General features: G+C 53.0%; 1 protein-coding gene across 1 annotated transcript in view; it reads left to right on the top strand.

Moving 5' to 3' along the window:
• The window catches only part of LOC132805638 (annexin A2-like), a 31,316-nt gene extending 12,349 nt beyond the window's left edge, over window positions 1-18,967 (top strand). The window contains exons 6-13 of the mRNA XM_060820825.1: window positions 427-517; window positions 4,162-4,241; window positions 4,881-4,940; window positions 5,886-5,979; window positions 7,482-7,577; window positions 8,193-8,251; window positions 9,919-10,041; window positions 13,453-18,967. Of these exons, the coding sequence (XP_060676808.1) occupies window positions 427-517; window positions 4,162-4,241; window positions 4,881-4,940; window positions 5,886-5,979; window positions 7,482-7,577; window positions 8,193-8,251; window positions 9,919-10,041; window positions 13,453-13,515 (666 nt within the window). The 3' untranslated portion in view covers window positions 13,516-18,967. The remainder of the gene's footprint in view (window positions 1-426; window positions 518-4,161; window positions 4,242-4,880; window positions 4,941-5,885; window positions 5,980-7,481; window positions 7,578-8,192; window positions 8,252-9,918; window positions 10,042-13,452) is intronic.

The raw sequence follows: 18,967 nt of genomic DNA, 5'->3' as shown, positions 1-18,967 counted from the left end.
TGTATTGCTATTTTGGTCTCTCTGTCTGTCTGTCTCTCTTTCTTGTTCTCTCTGTCATTTTTTTTCTCTCTCTCTCTCCCTTTCTCTGCCTCTCTCTCTCGTTGTCCCTCTCTGTATCTCTGTTTTGGTCTCTCTCTGTTTTTCTGTCTCTCTCTCTTTCACTCTCTGTCTCTCCCTCTCTTTCTGTGTCCATCTCTCTTGCTCTCACTCTGTAAATCCCTTTCGCTCTGCTCCTCTGAATTCTTCCTGCTCCTTCTCCCCCTCTCAGGGAGTCCCAGCACCCTTGACCTACCTCGACAGAAGCCCACGTGTGCAGCCAGTGTCTAGTTCCCTGATCCCGAGTCCCTGAATCCCTGGCAAACGCCACTGCGGCGGTGACCTGCAGCCGGGAAACGGGCCTGATCTTTCTGAATTCTGTTCCGACAGGGATTGGGCACGGACGAGGACACTCTGATCGAAATCCTGGCCACTCGGTCCAACCGGGAGTTACAGGACATCAAGGCCGTATACAAGGAAAGTGAGTTGAGGGACGCGTGGGTCCCCGGGAGGTTAGACCAGCTTCTTCCCCGAGCCCTGCGTGGTCCAAAATCCCCCCATTTCTTCCCCCCCCATCTTGCGGTCAGTCAGCGATTCCCCCATCTCCTCCCTTCTTAGCCCCTCTCTCTCTCTCTCTCTCTCTCTCTCTCTCTCTCTCTCTCTCTCTCTCTCTCTCTCTCTCTCTCTCTCTCTCTCTCTCTGCAGGAAGGATTTCTACTTGTTTGCCCACTTTACAAACCCAGCGTCCTCAGCCTTTTTCCAGGCTGTGTCTCGCAAGACCTGGGGTGGGTGGGTGGTCAAGGTGATGGCTGAGTGGTGTTATGGCTAGACTGTTAAGCCAGAGACCCCCCCCCACTCCCCCCAGGTAATGTTCTGGGGACCCGGGATCGAATTCAACAAACTAAAATAAAATCATTCTGGATTTAAAAGCGTAAATGATGGCTGAACACTTCAACTCCCACCAAACTCTGCTGAAGACACCCAAGTCCTGGGCCACCTCCATCGCCTCACCACCCGACGCCTGGAGGAAGATCGCTCCACCTTCCGCCCCGGGACCCTCCGACCACACGGGATCAACGTGTTTTACACCAGTTTCTTCATCCCCCCTCCCCCCCCCCAACCACCTTATCCCAGATCCAGCCCTCCAGCCGCCATCTTGAACTATCCTACCTGCCCATCTTCCTTCCCGCCCATCTTCCTTCCCACCTATCCACACCACCCTCCTCTCTGACCTATCGCCAGCATCCTCCAACTCCCTAAGCTACATTGCCCCCTCCCTACACACACACACACACACACACACAGGCCCCAAACCCCCTCCCCATTTATCTCTCAGCCCCCTTATGCCCGAAACATCGATTCTCCTCCTCGGATGCTGCCTGACCTGCTGTGCTTTTCCAGTGCTGATCTCCAGCATCTGCGGTTCCTCACTTCCTCCTAGCCGGGCCTACACGTGACTCCAGTCCACGTCATTGGCATGTAGAGGGAGGGTTCAGAGGAATATGCGCCGTGCGCTGGCAAACGGGACTCGCTCAGGTCAGGATATCTGGTGGGCACGGACGGGTTGGGGCCAAAGGGTCTGTGACCGTGCTGTACACCTCTGAACGGCCCTCGCCGCCAATCAGAAGGGGACAATAAAGGTGAAAAAGATAAAGAAAATGGAAAGAGAAAGCAACTCCCCACTGGGCTCAGAGTAAAGCCACGACACACGGTCCAACTCAGACATGTCACCCTCGCACAGCCCCCTCCCCTCAACCCCATCAGATCTACACCTCAACCTACCTCCGAAACATTCCGAGTTCCGGTCCAGAACATGCCCCTGTGATGGGGATTGCTGCCGTTCTCTGGGTGAGGACGTTTGTCCTGATCTCAGTCCCACCCTGTCTCCTTCAGACTGTGACCTGTCCCCCCACTTCCCCGGCTCTGGACTCATCCTGACCCCCGTCTGGTCACTCCTACATCCTCGGGACTCCTACGGATTCCACCCTCCCTCTCTGCCCAAACCAGTCCAAAATGTCTGTCCACACTAACCCCATTTCCCTTCACTCTTCCTAATCCTTCCCTATCCATGTATTTGCCCCAATGCCGAATTAAAAATGTTGTTAACGTACCCACCTCATCCCACTAGCGTCTCGTTGCAAAGGCGTGCCACTCTCTTGTTTGAGAAAAAAGCCCCCCCCTTCATTCCTCCCCCTCCAACCTTCAACAGATGCCCTCGATTCCCCAGCCCTGGGAAAAGACCTCTCGGTGTCTTTCATGATCTTATACACTTCTGTACGGTTTCTCTGACCCCCCCTCCCCCAAGAACCCTCAGTCTCCTACGTTCTAACGCAACCCAACGCAACCCAACGCAACCCTACCCAACCCTACCCAACCCTACCCAACCCTACCCAACCCTACCCAACTCTACCCAACTCTACCCAACCCAAGGAATAAAAGGTCCTCGCTTGTCCAACCTCTCCCTATAACTCAATCCCTTGAGTCCTGCCCCCTCTTATACCCTCTTTCCAGAGGGCAAAGCTTCCCACAGCAAGATGACCGAAACTGAACGCGACTCTTGCGATTTTAGACAAGGTTTGTAGCTCAGGTTGTCAGTTTGCTCGCTGAGCTGGAAGGCTTGTTCTCAGACGTTTCGTCACCACACCGGGTAACATCATCAGTGAGCCTCTGGTGAAGCGCTGGTGTTAGTGACCCGTTTTCCACTGACTTGTCTTGGTCTGTTGTGGTGGGTGATGTCACTTCCGGTTCCTTTCTCTGAGAGGTTGGTAAATGGGGTCCAAATCTCAGAAAAGGAACCGGAACCCCCTTTTATAGGTGTGCCATCGAGAGTGTTCTGTCTGGACATCTCACTGCCTGGTATGGCAACTGTACCATTCAAGATCGGAGACGGTTACAGAGAGGGGTGAGCTCAGCCCGGACAATCACAAAGGCCTCCCTCCCATCTATGAAATCCATCTCCCAGGCCCACTGTCAGGGAAAGGCCCCTACCATTCTCAAAGATCCACCCCACCCTGGCAATGTTTTTCTACAGCCTCTCCCATCAGGGAGAAGGGACAGAAACCTGAACACACGCACCAGCCGGTTTCGAAACAGCTTCTACCCTTCTGTTGTTAGAATACTGAATGGACTCACAAACTCCTAACATTCCCCTGTCCCTGTGTTTTTGTTTTTGGTGCTGTTTCCCTATTATTTACTTATCTGTGCGACCTAACTCTGTGATCTGCCTGTGTTGCTCGCAAGACAAAGTGTTTCACTGTGTCTTGGTACACGTGACATTTCATTCCACTCAACTCAATTCAACTCAACCCAACTCAACCCAACCCAACCCAACGCAACCCAACGCAACCCAACGCAACCCAACTCAATTCAACTCAACCCAACTCAACCCAACTCAACCCAACTCAACCCAACTCAACCCAACTCAACCCAACTCAACCCAACTCAACCCTACCCAACCCTACCCAACCCAACCCAGCTCAACTTAACCCAACCCAAGCCAACTCAATTCAACCCAACTTAACCCAGCTCAACTCAACTCAACTCACCACCAGCGGCTTGCTGATGATGTTATCTAATGTGGTAACGAAATGTCTGAGAAGACTCCAACCAGATCAACAAGAAAATGTACAACCCGAATATGGGTGCAGCCTCACCAAAGCCCTGTCCAACAGCAACATAACTTCCCGATGTCTCCACTCAATGCCCTGACCGATGAAGGGTAGTGTGCCAAAAGCCTCCTTCACTGCCCTGTCTACCCGGTACTCCACTTTCAGAGAACCGTGTGCCTGAACACCAAGGGAGAAAGTGAACGCTGGAGATCGGAGACAAAGGGGGTGGTGCTGGAAAAGCATGGCAGGTCAGGCAGCATCCAAATGAATCCTGATGAAGGGCTTGTGCCCGAAACGTCGATTCTCCTGCTCCTTGGAGCGACTGAGCTTTTCCAGCACCGCGCTCTTCGACCTGAACCCCAACGTTCAGTTGGGATTTTATAGGTTTCCATGAGTTTTCCCCCTCAATTCTCCAGAACATCCTTCCTCACATCAGCACACCAAAACCGCCCACAATATTCCAGGCAGGGTCTCGGTCCTTGTGTTGACGTACTCTTCCCTGTCCTCTCTTCCTCAGAATTCCAGAAGGACCTGGAAAAGGACATTGCGGCAGATGCTACAAAAAGGTTCCAGAAACTGCTGCTCACCTTGCTGAAGGTGAGATGGCGAGGGCGATGGGTCTTCAGACTTTCAGGCTCTGGGCTGGGGCTCAAGACACCCAGGGGGAGGTGATTGGCCATCGATTTGTTCTCCCCCGTGGGAGTGCGTCCCCCATCCTACTCCCCGTGGGAGCGAGTCCCCCATTCTCCCCCCCACTTCCTGTTGGGAGCGAGTCCCCCATTCTCCCCCCCACTTCCTGTTGGGAATACACTACTCCTGAATTCTCAATTGGATAGACAAGGGACTGTCTTGTATTGACTGTGTTCCTGACAGACCCTTGGGAGGGAACCACTCTGGCAAAAAACAGCCCTTAAGTAAACTGTAGTGCTATTGACTGTGATGCCCCTACAGCCGAATAGTCTCTATTGTTCCTCAGAGAGCTGGCTCGATCCTGCGGGTAGGATTGTCCCGTTGAGGATCAACTTTGGGGTGTGTGAGGGGTATTTGGCATTGTCTGGGGTTTCAGGTCCCATTCACCACACTCCCCCTGACAATCTCTCTCTCTCTCTCTCTCTCTCTCTCTCTCTCTCTCTCTCTCTCTCTCTCTCTCTCTCTCTCTCTCTCTCTCTCTCTCTCTCTCTCTCTCTCTCTCTCTCTCTCTCTCTCTCTCTCTCTCTCTCTCTCTCCCCCCTTCAGGGCCGAAGAGATGCCAACTCCAACGTCATCAACTATGAGCTGATCGAGGATGATGCCAAAGTAGGGAGCTGATACATCCGCCGTGACTTGCATTGCTGTAGCGCCGCCTGCAGCCTCCGAGGAGGGAGGGTTGGGGGGGAGGGCACGCCCGGTCGCTTTCTCGGCCAACACCTCGCGTCTGGTTTGCTCGGTTGTACGCGCACAACAAGATCCCGTTGGCACTTGTGGGCCGCTCATTGAGAGGCCTGGGCGTAGCACCTTCCTATGCCCCCCACCACCCACCCTAAGAGGGTTGGGGGTTAGGAGTGGTGGGTGGGGGGGGAGTGTCGGTTTTTGTCTCCCCCCTCCTCCCACTGACCATGGACTCAGATTAAACCCATTCTCCCTCCTCCCAACTGACCAACTGTGGGAGGGTCAGTGCTGAGGGAGTGGGCGCTGTGGGCGGGTCAGTGCTGAGGGAGCGGGTGCTGTGGGAGGGTCAGTGCTGAGGGAGGGGGCGCTGTGGGAGGGTCAGTGCTGAGGGAGCGGGTGCTGTGGGAGGGTCAGTGCTGAGGGAGTGGGTGCTGTGGGAGGGTCAGTGCTGAGGGAGCGGGTGCTGTGGGAGGGTCAGTGCTGAGGGAGTGGGCACTGGGGGAGGGTCAGAGCTGAGGGAGTGGGTGCTGTCGGAGGGTCAGTGCTGAGGGAGTGGGTGCTGTGGGAGGGTCAGCGCTGAGGGAGTGGGTGCTGTGGGAGGGTCAGTGCTGAGGGAGTGGGTGCTGTGGGAGGGTCAGTGCTGAGGGAGTGGGTGCTATCGGAGGGTCAGTGCTGAGGGAGTGGGTGCTGTGGGAGGGTCAGTGCTGAGGGAGCGGGTGCTGTCGGATGTGCAGGCTTTGGTGGTGAAGCAATGCAGGAAGACCTGAAGTGCTTCCAGGTGCTAGATGAATGTAGATCTTCGTGGCTCAGGATAGTGAGAAGTACAGCATTGAAACATCTTTGAGGGGTCCTTTTCTGATTTCTCTGTTTAAGGCCTTGTACGCAGTTGCCAGTCAGAAAAAGAACCCAGATTTTGATGCATGGATACCAATTCTGACAGAAAGGAGTCAGAACCACTTGAACAGGGGTAAGTACCCGAGGTGGGCACTGTGGGGGGGTCAGTGCTGAGGGAGTGGGCGCTGTGGGAGGGTCAGTGCTGAGGGAGCGGGCGCTGTGGGGGGGGGTCAGTGCTGAGGGAGTGTATGCTGTGGGAGGGTCAGTGCTGTCGGAGGGTCAGTGCTGAGGGAGTGGGCGCTGTGGGAAGGTCAGTGCTGAGGGAGTGGGTGCTGTGGGAGGGTCAGCGCTGAGGGAGTGGGCACTGTGGGAGGGTCAATGCTGAGGGAGTGGGTGGTGTAGGAGGGTCAGTGCTGTGGGAGTGGGCGCTATCAGAGGGTCAGTGCTGAGGGAGTGTGTGCTGTGGGAGGGTCAGTGCTGTCGGAGGGTCAGTGCTGAGGGAGCGGGTTCTGTGGGAGGGTCAGCGCTGAGGGAGTGGGCACTGTGGGAGGGTCAATGCTGAGGGAGTGGGTGGTGTAGGAGGGTCAGTGCTGAGGGTGTGGGCGCTGTGGGAAGGTCAGGGCTGAGGGTGTGGGCGCTGTGGGAGGGTCAGTGCTGAGGGAGTGGGCGCTGTGGGAGGGTCAGTGCTGTCGGAGGGTCAGTGCTGAGGGAGTGGGCGCTGTGGGAAGGTCAGTGCTGAGGGAGTGTGTGCTGTGGGAGGGTCAGTGCTGTCAGAGAGTCAGTGCTGAGGGAGTGTGTGCTGTGGGAGGGTCAGTGCTGTCGGAGGGTCAGTGCTGAGGGAGCGGGCGCTGTGGGAGGGTCAGCGCTGAGGGTGTGGGCACTGTGGGAGGGTCAATGCTGAGGGAGTGGGTGGTGTAGGAGGGTCAGTGCTGAGGGTGTGGGCGCTGTGGGAGGGTCAGTGCTGAGGGTGTGGGCGCTGTGGGAGGGTCAGTGCTGAGGGTGTGGGCGCTGTGGGAGGGTCAGTGCTGAGGGAGTGGGCGCTGTGGGAGGGTCAGTGCTGAGGGAGTGGGCACTGTAGGAGGGTCAGTGCTGAGGGAGTGGACGCTGTCGAAGGGTCAGTGCTGAGGGAGCAGGTGCTGTCGGAGGGTCTGTGCTGAGGGAGTGTGCACTGTGGGAGGGTCAGTGCTGAGGGAGTGGGCGCTGTGGGAGGGTCAGTGCAGAGGGAATGTGTGCTGTGGGAGTGTCAGAGCTGAGTGCGATGATAATTCTCCTGTCTGAGTACCTGATAACCCAACTGACCGGTGTGGTGTTGTGAGTGGGAGGTTGCTGTGTGTAAATTGATCGACTTTCCTGTGTGCCTGCTGTCTCATGTCTCTCTCACTCTCACACTCTCTGTCTCTCTCTCACACTCTGACTGACTCTCTCTGTCTGTCTGTCTCTCTCTCTCTCTCTCTCTCTGTCTCTATCTCTCTCTCTCTCTCACACTCTCTCTCACTCTCCCTCTCTCTCTCACACACACACTCTCTCTGTCTCTCTCACTCTGACTCTCACTGTCATCTATCTCTCTCCCTCCCCCTCTCTCTCTCTCTCTCTCTCTCTCTCTCTCTCACTCGCTCCCCTCCCCTCCCCTCTCAGTGTTCAAACTGTACAAGATCTACAGTTCCTGCGACATCACGGACACCATCAAAAAACAGATGAAGGGCGATGATGAGAAGGGATTCCTTGTCCTGGGTAAGACCCACCCTCATCCAGTACCATCCCCATCTCCCGACACCCCTCCCCATCCCCCGACACCCCTCTCCACCCCCCTACACCCCTCTCCACCCCCCTACACCCCTCTCCACCCCCCTACACCCCTCTCCACCCCCCTACACTCCTCCCCATCCCCCTAAACCCCTCCCCTTCCTCCTCCCCATCACCCTACACCCAATCCCATCCTCCTACACCCCTCCTCCAGCCCCTACATCCCCTCCCTATCTCTGTCACCTCCTCCAGCCTCCTACATTCCCTCCCTATCTCTGTCACCTCCTCCAGCCTCCTACACCCCCTCCCTATCTCTGTCACCACCTCCAGCCTCCTACACCCCCTCCCTATCTCTGTCATCCCCTGTAGCCCCCTACACCCCCCCTATCTCTGTCACCCCCTGTAGCCCCCTACACCCCCTCCCTATCTTTGAGACCACCTCTGGGGCGCGCTCCGGGTTGGTGGAGAGGTGGGTGTGGGCGATGGTCTGGCGTTGCTGCTGCGTCAGGGGGGGGGTGGGGGGGCAGTGTGGTGGGTGAGGGGGTTTGGAGGGTGCAGAGGTGGTGCCCACTAACCTGCTGCCCCCTTTCTGTCTCCGTGCAGTGCAATGCATTCAGAACATGCCAGAGTACTTTGCTGACCGACTGTACAACTCCATGAAGGTGGGTGCGAGCCTTGCCCCCTCCCCCTCCCCGAACCAATGGTTCCTGGACCCGTTCCCTCCCCTCTTTCCCCACCTCCCCCCCCCCCTCACTCCCCCACTCCCGCAACCTCTGCTAAACAGCTGAGGAGTCGAGGGTCACTCTCTGGACCAAGGGCTTGCCTGTTTTCCATCTCTGACAAAGAGCAGAGTCGGGAGGGGAGGATTCCCAGCCCCCAGAGAGAGAGAGAGAGAGAGAGAGAGAGAGAGAAAGAGGGAGAGAGCAAGGAGTGAGAGAAAGTGAGGGCGAGAGGGAGAGAGAGGGAGAGAAAGGAATAGAGGGTGAGAGGGAGAGAAAGGAATAGAGGGTGAGAGGGAGAGAAAGGAATAGAGGGTGAGAGGGAGAGAAAGGAATAGAGGGTGAGAGGGAGAGAAAGGAATAGAGGGTGAGAGGGAGAGAAAGGAATAGAGGGTGAGAGGGAGAGAAAGGAATAGAGGGTGAGAGGGAGAGAAAGGAATAGAGGGTGAGAGGGAGAGAAAGGAATAGAGGGTGAGAGGGAGAGAAAGGAATAGAGGGTGAGAGGGAGAGAAAGGAATAGAGGGTGAGAGGGAGAGAAAGGAATAGAGGGTGAGAGGGAGAGAAAGGAATAGAGGGTGAGGGCGAGAGAGTGAGAGAGTGAGTGTGAGGGCGAGAGAGTGAGAGAGAGAGTGTGAGGGCGAGAGAGTGAGAGAGAGAGTGTGAGGGCGAGAGAGTGAGAGAGAGAGTGTGAGGGCGAGAGAGTGAGAGAGAGAGTGTGAGGGCGAGAGAGAGAGTGTGAGGGCGAGAGAGAGAGAGAGAGAGTGTGAGGGCGAGAGAGAGAGTGTGAGGGCGAGAGAGAGAGTGTGAGGGCGAGAGAGAGAGTGTGAGGGCGAGAGAGAGAGTGTGAGGGCGAGAGAGAGAGAGGTGAGGGCGAGAGAGAGAGTGTGAGGGCGAGAGAGAGAGTGTGAGGGCGAGAGAGAGAGTGTGAGGGCGAGAGAGAGAGTGTGAGGGCGAGAGAGAGAGTGTGAGGGCGAGAGAGAGAGTGTGAGGGCGAGAGAGAGAGTGTGAGGGCGAGAGAGAGAGTGTGAGGGCGAGAGAGAGAGTGTGAGGGCGAGAGAGAGAGTGTGAGGGCGAGAGAGAGAGTGTGAGGGCGAGAGAGAGAGTGTGAGGGCGAGAGAGAGAGTGTGAGGGCGAGAGAGAGAGTGTGAGGGCGAGAGAGAGAGTGTGAGGGCGAGAGAGAGAGTGTGAGGGCGAGAGAGAGAGTGTGAGGGCGAGAGAGAGAGTGTGAGGGCGAGAGAAAGTGAGTGGGGTAAGAGAGAGTGAGAGATAGAGAGAGAGAGCCGAGACAGCGCAGGATTCATCATCAGGCAATCTCAGAGCACGGAGACACACACCAACTGTGCTCACTGCCATGGGGAGTCACAATAGAATTCAACCTGTATCTAACCCTGTGCTGTCCCTGTCCCTGGGATGGGGGGACAGGGTAGTGGGAGCTTTACTCTGTATCTAACCCCATGCTGTCCCTGTCCCTGGGATGGGGGGACAGGGTAGTGGGAGCTTTACTCTGTATCTAACCCCATGGTATCTCTGTCCCTGGGATGGGGGGACAGTGTAGAGGGAGCTTTACTCTGTATCTAACCCCGTGCCTGTAATTTGGTTGGTTTTTCCAGAGCCTGGGGACTCAGGACAAGATCCTCACCAGGGTACTGGCGACGCGGTGTGAGATTGACCTGCTGAGTATCCGCGCTGAATATCGGAAAAAATATGGGAAGTCTCTGTACTCTGCTATTCAGGTGAGCCTTAACACTCCCTCACGGTCCCCAGCCCTCAGCCCATGGCCACTATCAAAGTCTAGAGCGAGGAAACAGGCCGTTCGGCCCAACCTCTCCCTGCTGCCCTTTTCCACAATTCCCTGTGTTTGCTCCATTCCTCTCCATCCATGTGCCTGTCCAAAGGTTTATTTCGTGACAAAATTGTAGTCTCCCCCACCATTACCGTTCCACACGCTCACCATCCTCTGTGTGAAAAAGCTCTCCCCCCCCCCCCCCCCTCCCTTTTTGTATCTAAACCCCTCTCACCTTAAACCTCTGCCCGCTAATTTCTGACTAATTTTGCCACTACCTACCTCATTTACACCTCTCGTGATTTGATACCCCTCTCCACAGCTACCCTCTTCCTGTGCTCCAAGCCTGTCCCTCTAACTAAAACCTTTCTCGTCCCACCTTTATCCCCACCCTTTCTAATTTAGATTGCATTCCCTACAGTGTGGAAACAGGCCATCGGCCCAACAAGTCCACACTGACCCTCCGTAGAGTAACCCACCCATTCCCCTACCCTAGATTTACCCCTGACTCATGCACCAAACACTACGGGACAATTTAGCTTGGCCAATCCACCCTAACCTGCAAATCACTGGGCACTAGGGGACAATTTAGCATGGCCAATCCACCCTAACCTGCACATCCCTGGGGCACTATGGGACAATTTAGCATGGCCAATCCACCCTAACCTGCACATCACTGGGTACTATGTGACAATTTAGCATGGCCAATCCACCCTAACCTGCACATCCCTGGGCACTATGGGACAATTTAGCATGGCCAATCCACCCTAACCTGCACATCCCTGGGCACTATGGGACAATTTAGCATAGCCAACCCACCCTAACCTGCACATCCCTGGACACTATGGGACAATTTAGCATGGCCAATCCACCCTAACCTGCACATCCCTGGGGCACTATGGGACAATTTAGCATGGCCAATCCACCCTAACCTGCACATCCCTGGGGCACTATGGGACAATTTAGCATGGCCAATCCACCCTAACCTGCACATCCCTGGGCACTATGGGACAATTTAGCATGGCCAATCCACCCTAACCTGCACATCCCTGGGTACTATGGGACAATTTAGCATGGCCAATCCACCCTAACCTGCACATCCCTGGGCGCTATGGGACAATTTAGCACGGCCAATCCACCCTAACCTGCACATCCCTGGGCACTAGGGGACAATTCAGCATGGCCACTCCACCCTAACCTGCACATCCCTGGGCACTATGGGACAATTTAGCATGGCCAATCCACCCTAACCTGCACGTCCCTGGGTACTAGGGGACAATTCAGCATGGCCAATCCACCCTAACCTGCACATCCCTGGGTACTATGTGACAATTTAGCATGGCCAATCCACCCTAACCTGCACATCCCTGGGCGCTATGGGACAATTTAGCACGGCCAATCCACCCTAACCTGCACATCCCTGGGCACTAGGGGACAATTTAGCATGGCCAATCCACCCTAACCTGCACATCCCTGGGCACTATGGGACAATTTAGCATGGCCCAACTCAGCCTTGGCCTATTCAGCTTCTCCCTGTAGCTCAAACCCTCCCAGAAACTTCCAACTTTCACAACATCCTTCCTACGGTGGGGAGACCGGCTGTGCTTTTCCAGCACCACCCTCTCACCACGAGATCCGTTTGCTCAGCAGCCCCCCCCTAATGACCCCGTCCAATCTCAGTGTGGAAGGTGTGGTGCAGAACGTAACACTCCATCCTGGCGTTTGACCCTGGCTTGTCAAGGGAGACCCTTCCTTTGCTTTTCCCGTTGGCAGGAGTAAGCGCCAATGGAGTCTTTAACCCCCCCCTCCATCCCTAATTGCCCCTTCACCGAGAGTCTGGGCCGTTTCCAGGGGGTAAGAGTCGACCCTCTTGCTGTGGAGGTCTGGAGTCACGTGTGAGCCCAGACTGGGTAAGGATGGCAGATTGGTGGTGACAGGGTGATGAAGTTGGTATACTTGCCTTTATTGGTCAGAGCATTGTACACAGGTCACGTTGTGGCTGTATTGGTGAGGCCACTTTTGGTATACTGCATTCACTGTTGTGGTTCTGTTCGCCGAGCTGGAAGTTTTTGCTGCAAACGTTTTGTTCCCTGGCTAGGGTTTCCCCTGCAGCAAAAACTTCCAGCTCGGCGAACAGAACCACAACAACGGACACCCGAGCTACAAATCTTCAACCAGACTTTAAATACTGCATTCAATTCCGGTCTCCCTGCTGTAGGAAGGATGGTGTGAAACCTGAAAGAGTTCAGAAAAGATTTACGAGGAGGTTGGAGGGTTTGAGCGACAGGGAGAGGCTGAACAGGCCGGGGCTGTTTTCCCTGGAGCGTCGGAGGCTGAGGGAGTGACCTTATTGAGGTTGATAAGAGGGGAATGGATAGGGTGAACAGCCAAGGTCTTTTCCCCACAGGGGGTCCAAAACTAGAGGGGACAGATTTAAGATGAGAGGGGAAAGATTTAAAAGGGGCAATGTTATCACACCGAGGGTGGTACGTGTATGGAATGAGCTGCCAGAGGGAGTGGTGGAGGCTGGTACAATTGCAACATTTAAGAGGCATCTGGATGGGTATATGAATAGGAAGGGTTTGGAGGGATATGGGCCGGGTGCTGGCAGGTGGGACTAGATTGGGTTAGGATATCCGGTCAGCACGGACAGGTTGGGCCGAAGGGTCTGTTTCCATGTTGTATAGCTCTATGATTATGTTCCCTCATTAGTGAATATGATGGGGCGTTTATGACAATCAATGATGGTGACTGTCTTCCTAACCTGGATTTGATTCATTGAATTTAAATGCCACTGGGGGAGGGGGCTGTGGTGGGATTCAAATCCATGTCCCTCAGAGAATCCCCTCCCACCAACCCCCCCCCCCCGCCCCCCCCCCCCCCAATACTCAGTTGCAGCAGGGTGTACCGTCTCCAAGACCCACTGCAGCGAGGCTCCTTCGACAGCGCCTTCCCCAAACCTGTCACCTCTACCCCTTCCCCCGGAGGGGAAGAGGGCGAGGGGCAGGAGATACACGGGGGAACGCCAGCCTCTCTGAGCTCCCCCCACCCCCCTCTCACACACCATCCTGAAATATCTCGGCCGTTTCTGGAATTCTCTAACTCCCTCCCTCATGGGGGTCTTGTGTCCCTACAGCACATGGAAGCTCAAGATGGCCGCTCACCCCCCCCCCCCTCCTCCCCCAGCGTCTCAGGGGGGCAATTAGGGATGGACAATAACTAGTCAGCGAGCTCCGGAACGAGCTGCTGGTCATCAAATTGAACGGGGTAGCAGGTTTGAGGGGGGGGGAATGGCCACTTGCTGGTCCTGTCGGTTTCTCAGTGAGCGGTGACAATGTTCTCTCTCTCTCTCGACTCCCAGGCGGACACGAAGGGAGATTACCAGTGCGCCTTGTTGGGCCTGTGCAGGGCTGAGGATCTGTAAAAGCAGCACTCGGAATTCTCGAGGGATGAAAAGGACACCCTTTCGTGATTCCAAAGCTGGACTGCCCCATTCCCTCCCCAGTCCCCTACCCCTCCACCTCCGACAATGCAGAGCTCCTCAGGACATCTCTCTGCCTTGTGCTGTGACAGACATGTATGTGAACACGGATAGACACAGGCGGACACACAGATTCCTTTAGTGCTCACATACACATGCACAACAATCTTACACGCTCTCAGTCTTTTACATGGGTGTGTATATACACCACACACACACACACACACACACACACACACACACACACACGCGCGTACACACACACATGCGCACACACACACCATCTTTTAGACACACATTCACATGGTCTTTTCCACACTCTCCCACACTCACTCTATCTCTCATACTATCTCTCTCACTCATTTTCCCTCACTTTCTCTCACTCACTCACTTTCTCGCTCACTCTAACTCTCTCGCTTCCTCTCACTTACACACTCTCTGTCCCTCACTCACTTTCTCTCTCGCTCACTCTCTCTCACTCATTCTCTCCCTCTCACTCTCTCAGGTGTGTGCCAGTTTGCGTGTGTACATTTGTGTGCATGTACATTTGTGTGTGTGCCTGTTTCTCACTCTCTCTTTCACACACGCACTCACAGACACACAACACAGGCACGCAGTCACGGACACAGTCACGGACACAGACACTCACACAGACACTCACACAGACACTCACACAGACACTCACACAGACACTCACACAGACACTCACACAGACACTCACACACACTCACATAGACATACGCACTCACATAGACACACACACACACAGACACTCACACAGACACACACAGACACTCACACATACACACTCACACAGACACACTCACATTACACACACACACACACACACACTCACTTGTGTATGTGTGCCTGTTTGTGTGTGTATATACATTTGTGTGTGTGCTTGTTTGTATGTGTGCCTGTTTGTGTATGTGTACATTTGTGAGTGTCTGTGTGTCTGTGTCTGTGTGCGCGCCTGTTTGTGTGCATACATTTGTGTGTGCGTGTGCCTGTTTGTGTGTGTTTGTGTACATTTGTGTATGTGTGCCTGTTTGTGTGTGTGTGCCTGTTTGTGTACATTTGTGTGTGTGTGTGTGCTTGTTTGTGTGTGTGCGCCTGTTTCTCACTCTCTCTTTCACACACACACACTCACATAGACACACACGCACAGGCACACAGTCACAGACACACACACACACAGACACACACACACACACACACACAGACACTCACACATACACATTCACACAGACACACACACGTACACGTAGACATTCACACATGCACACACATACACACACACTTGTGTGTGTGCGCCTGTTTGTATGTGTGTGTACATTTGTGTGTGTGCTTGTTGTGTTTGTGTACATTTGTGTGTGCGTGCTTGTTTGTGTGTGTGCCTGCTTCTCACTTTATCTTTCACACACACACTCACATAGACACACACACATACACAGACACACTCACACACACACACTCACTTGTGTATGTGTGCCTGTTTGTGTGTGTGTGTGGACATTTGTGTGTGTGTGCTTGTTTGTATGTGTGCCTGTTTGTGTGTGCACATTTGTGAGTGTTTGTGTGTGTGTACATTTGGGTGTGTGTGTGTGTTTGTGTACATTTGTGTGTGTGCTTGTTTGTGTGTGTGTGTGTGTGTATGTACATTTGTGAGTGTCTGTGTGTGTGCTTGTATGTGTGTGCCTGTTCGTGTGTGTTTGTGCATATTTGTGTGTGTATGTGCTTGTTTGTGTGTGTGTGTGTGTGTATGTACATTTGAGTGTGCTTGTTTGTGTGTGTGTGCTTGTTTGTGTGTGTGCCTGTTTCTCACACTCTCTTTCACACACACACACTCACATAGACACACAACACAGGCATGCACTCACATACACATTCACACAGACACACACACAGACACTCTCACACTCACACATACACACACACACACACACACACACACACACACACACACACACACACACACTCGTGTGTGCGCACCTGTTTGTGTGTGTGTGCTTGTTTGTGGGTGCGTGTGTATGCTTGTTTGTGTGCCTGTGTGTGTTTGTGTGTGTGTGTACATTTGTGTGCGTGTGCCTGTTTGTGTGTGTTTGTGTACATTTGTGTGTGTCTGTGCCTGTTTGTGTGTCTGTGCCTGTTTGTGTGTGTGTGCCTGTTTGTGTGTGTGTGTGCGCGTGCGCGCCTGTGTGTGCCTGTTTGTGTGTGCGTGCGCGCCTGTTTGTGTGTGCCTGTTTGTGCGTGTGCCTGTGTGTGTACATTGGTGTGTGTGTGCTTGTATGTGTACATTTTTTTTGTGTGTGCACCTGTTTGTGTGTGTGCGTGTGTACATTTGTGTGTGTTTGTTGTTTGTGTGTGTGCGTGTGCCTGTTTGTGTGTGTATGTGTGTATGCTTGTTTGTATGCCTGTGTGTGTTTGTGTGTCTGTTTGTGTGTGTGTACATTTGTGTGTGTGCACCTGTTTGTGTGCACCTGTTTGTGTGTGCATGTATGTGTGTGTGTGTACATTTGTGAGTGTCTGTGTGTGCCTGTTTGTGTGTGTGTGTGTACATTTATGTATGCGTGCCTATTTGTATGTGTGCCTGTTTCTCACACTCTCTTTTACACATGCACTCACATGGACACACACACACAGGCACACAGACACAGACACATAAACACAGACACAGACACATAAACACAGACACAGACACATACACACAGACACTCACACATACACGCACACACTCACTCACACACGCACACAGACACACTCACATAGACACACTCACACACGAACACAGACACACACTCACACAGACACACACACACATACACACGCACACAGACACAGACACACACACTCACAATGCACACTCACACACATTTGTGTGTGTTTGTGTACATTTGTGTGTGTGTGTGCTTGTTTGTGCGTGTGCCTGTTTGTGTGTGTGTGTGTACATCTGTGTGTGTGTCTGTTTGTGTGTCTGTATGCTTGTTTGTGTGCCTGTTTGTGTTTGTGTGTCAGTTTGTTTGTATGTGTGTGTGTACATTTGTGTGTGTGTGCCTGTTTGTGTGCATGCATGTGTACATTTGTGTGTGTGCGCGCATGTTTGTGTGTGTGCCTGTTTGTGTGTGTGTACATTTGTGAGTGGTTGTGTGTCTGTGTGTGTGCCTGTTTGTGTGTGTTTGTGTACATTTGTGTGTGCGTGCTTGTTTCTCACTCTTTCTTTCACGCACACACTCTCACAGACACACAGACACTCACATATACACACTCACATAGACATACACACTCGCACAGACACACACACACATACACACTCACAATGCACACACACACGCACGTGTGCCTGTTTGTGTGTGTGTACATTTGTGTGTGTGTGCGTGTATGTGTACATTTGTGTGTGTGTGTGTGTGCCTGTTTGTGTGTGTGTGTGTGTGTGTGTACATTTGTGAGTGGCTGTGTGTGTCTGTTTGTGTGTGTGCCTGTTTGTGTACATTTGTGTGTGCGTGCTTGTTTGTGTGTGTTTGTGTACATTTGTGTGTGTGTGTGTGCTGTTTCTCACTCTTTCTTTCATACACACTCACATATATACACACACACACACACACACACACACACACACACACACACACACACACACACACACAGACATACACACTCACACAGACATACACACTCACACAGACACGCACACACACAATGCACACTCACACACACGTGTGCCTGTTTGTGTGCGTGTATGTGTACATTTGTGTGTGTGTGCGCGCATGTTTGTGTGTGTGCCTGTTTGTGTGTGTGTGTGTACATTTGTGAGTGGCTGTGTGTGTGCCTGTTTGTGTGTGCTTGTGTACATTTGTGTGTGTGTGTGTGTGTGTGTGTTGTGTGTATGTATGTGCCTGCTTGTGTGTGTGTACATTTGTGTGTGCATGCTTGTTTCTCACTCTTTCTTTCACACACACACTCACAGAGACACAGGCACACACACAGACACTCACACATACACACACACACAGACACTCACAATGCACACTCACACACACACGTGTGCCTGTTTGTGTGTGTGTACATTTGTGTGTGTGTGTGCTTGTTTGTATGTGTGCCTGTTTGTGTGTGTGTACATTTGTGTGTGTGCACCTGTTTGTGTGTGCGTGTATGTGTGTCTGTGCCTGTGTACATTTGTGTGTGTGCCTGTGTACATTTGTGTGTGCCTGTTTGTGTGTGTGCCTGTTTGTGTGTGTGCCTGTTTGTGTGTGTGCCTGTTTGTGTGTGTGCACATTTGTGTGTGTGCTTGTTTGTGTGTGTGCCTGTTTCTCAGTCTCTCTTTCACACACACACTTACATAGACACACTCACAGACACACTCACACATAGACACGCACACAGACACTCACACGCACACAGACACTCACTTGTGTGTGTGTGCCTGTTTGTGTGTATGTGTACGTGTGTGTGTGCACATGTTTGTGTATGTGTACATTTGTGTGTGTGTGCCTGTTTGTGTGCGTGTGTATGCATGCTTGTTTGTGTGCCTCTATGTATGTGCCTGTTTGTGTGTATGTGTGTGTGCATGTGTGTGTGTGTGCCTGTTTGTGTGTGTGCGCGTGCGCCTGTTTGTGTGTGTGTACATTTTTGTGTGTATGCTTGTTTGTGTGCGCGTGTATGTGTACATTTATGTGTGTATGCCTGTGTGTGTGTGTCCATTTGTGAGTGTTTGTGTGTGTGTACATTTGTGTGTGTGTGTGTGTGTGTGCCTGTTTGTGTGTGTTTGTGTACATTTGTGTGTGCGTGTTTGTTTGTGTGCCTGTTTCTCACTCTGTGTCTTTCACACACACACTCACATAGACACACACACACACACACACAGGCACACACACAAACACACGCACACAGACACACACACGCACACAGGCACCCACACATTCACACATACAAACTCAATGCACAGACACACACACACAGACACACACACACAGACACACACACACACATACATACATACATACACAGACACTCACACACACACACTCACATAGACACACAGACACACAGACACACTCGCACACAGACACACACACACAGAAACACAGACACTCACACACTCACATAGACACACACACAGACACTCACACATATGCACTCACACAGACACGCACACTCACAGACACACACACACACACACGCACACACACACGCACTCTAGCTCTCTCTCACACTCTCTCTCATACTTCACACACGATAGTGAGACCAACTCAGACAGACCGCTGGTAACTGCAGGAGCCAGAGTAATTCTGAGTGTCCCACCTCCCCCAGAACTACAAGACAACGTGCTTTAAACGTGACCAAGTGTGTTCTCTAAAGGGCGATGCAGAGAAATAAACAGCTCTCGAAATCCTTCTCA

Source organism: Hemiscyllium ocellatum, chromosome 50, assembly GCF_020745735.1.
Source record: "Hemiscyllium ocellatum isolate sHemOce1 chromosome 50, sHemOce1.pat.X.cur, whole genome shotgun sequence".
Classification (NCBI taxonomy): Eukaryota; Metazoa; Chordata; class Chondrichthyes; order Orectolobiformes; family Hemiscylliidae; genus Hemiscyllium; species Hemiscyllium ocellatum.
Note: the sequence above shows the minus strand (reverse complement) of the source record. Positions and strands in the feature narration are given on the sequence as shown.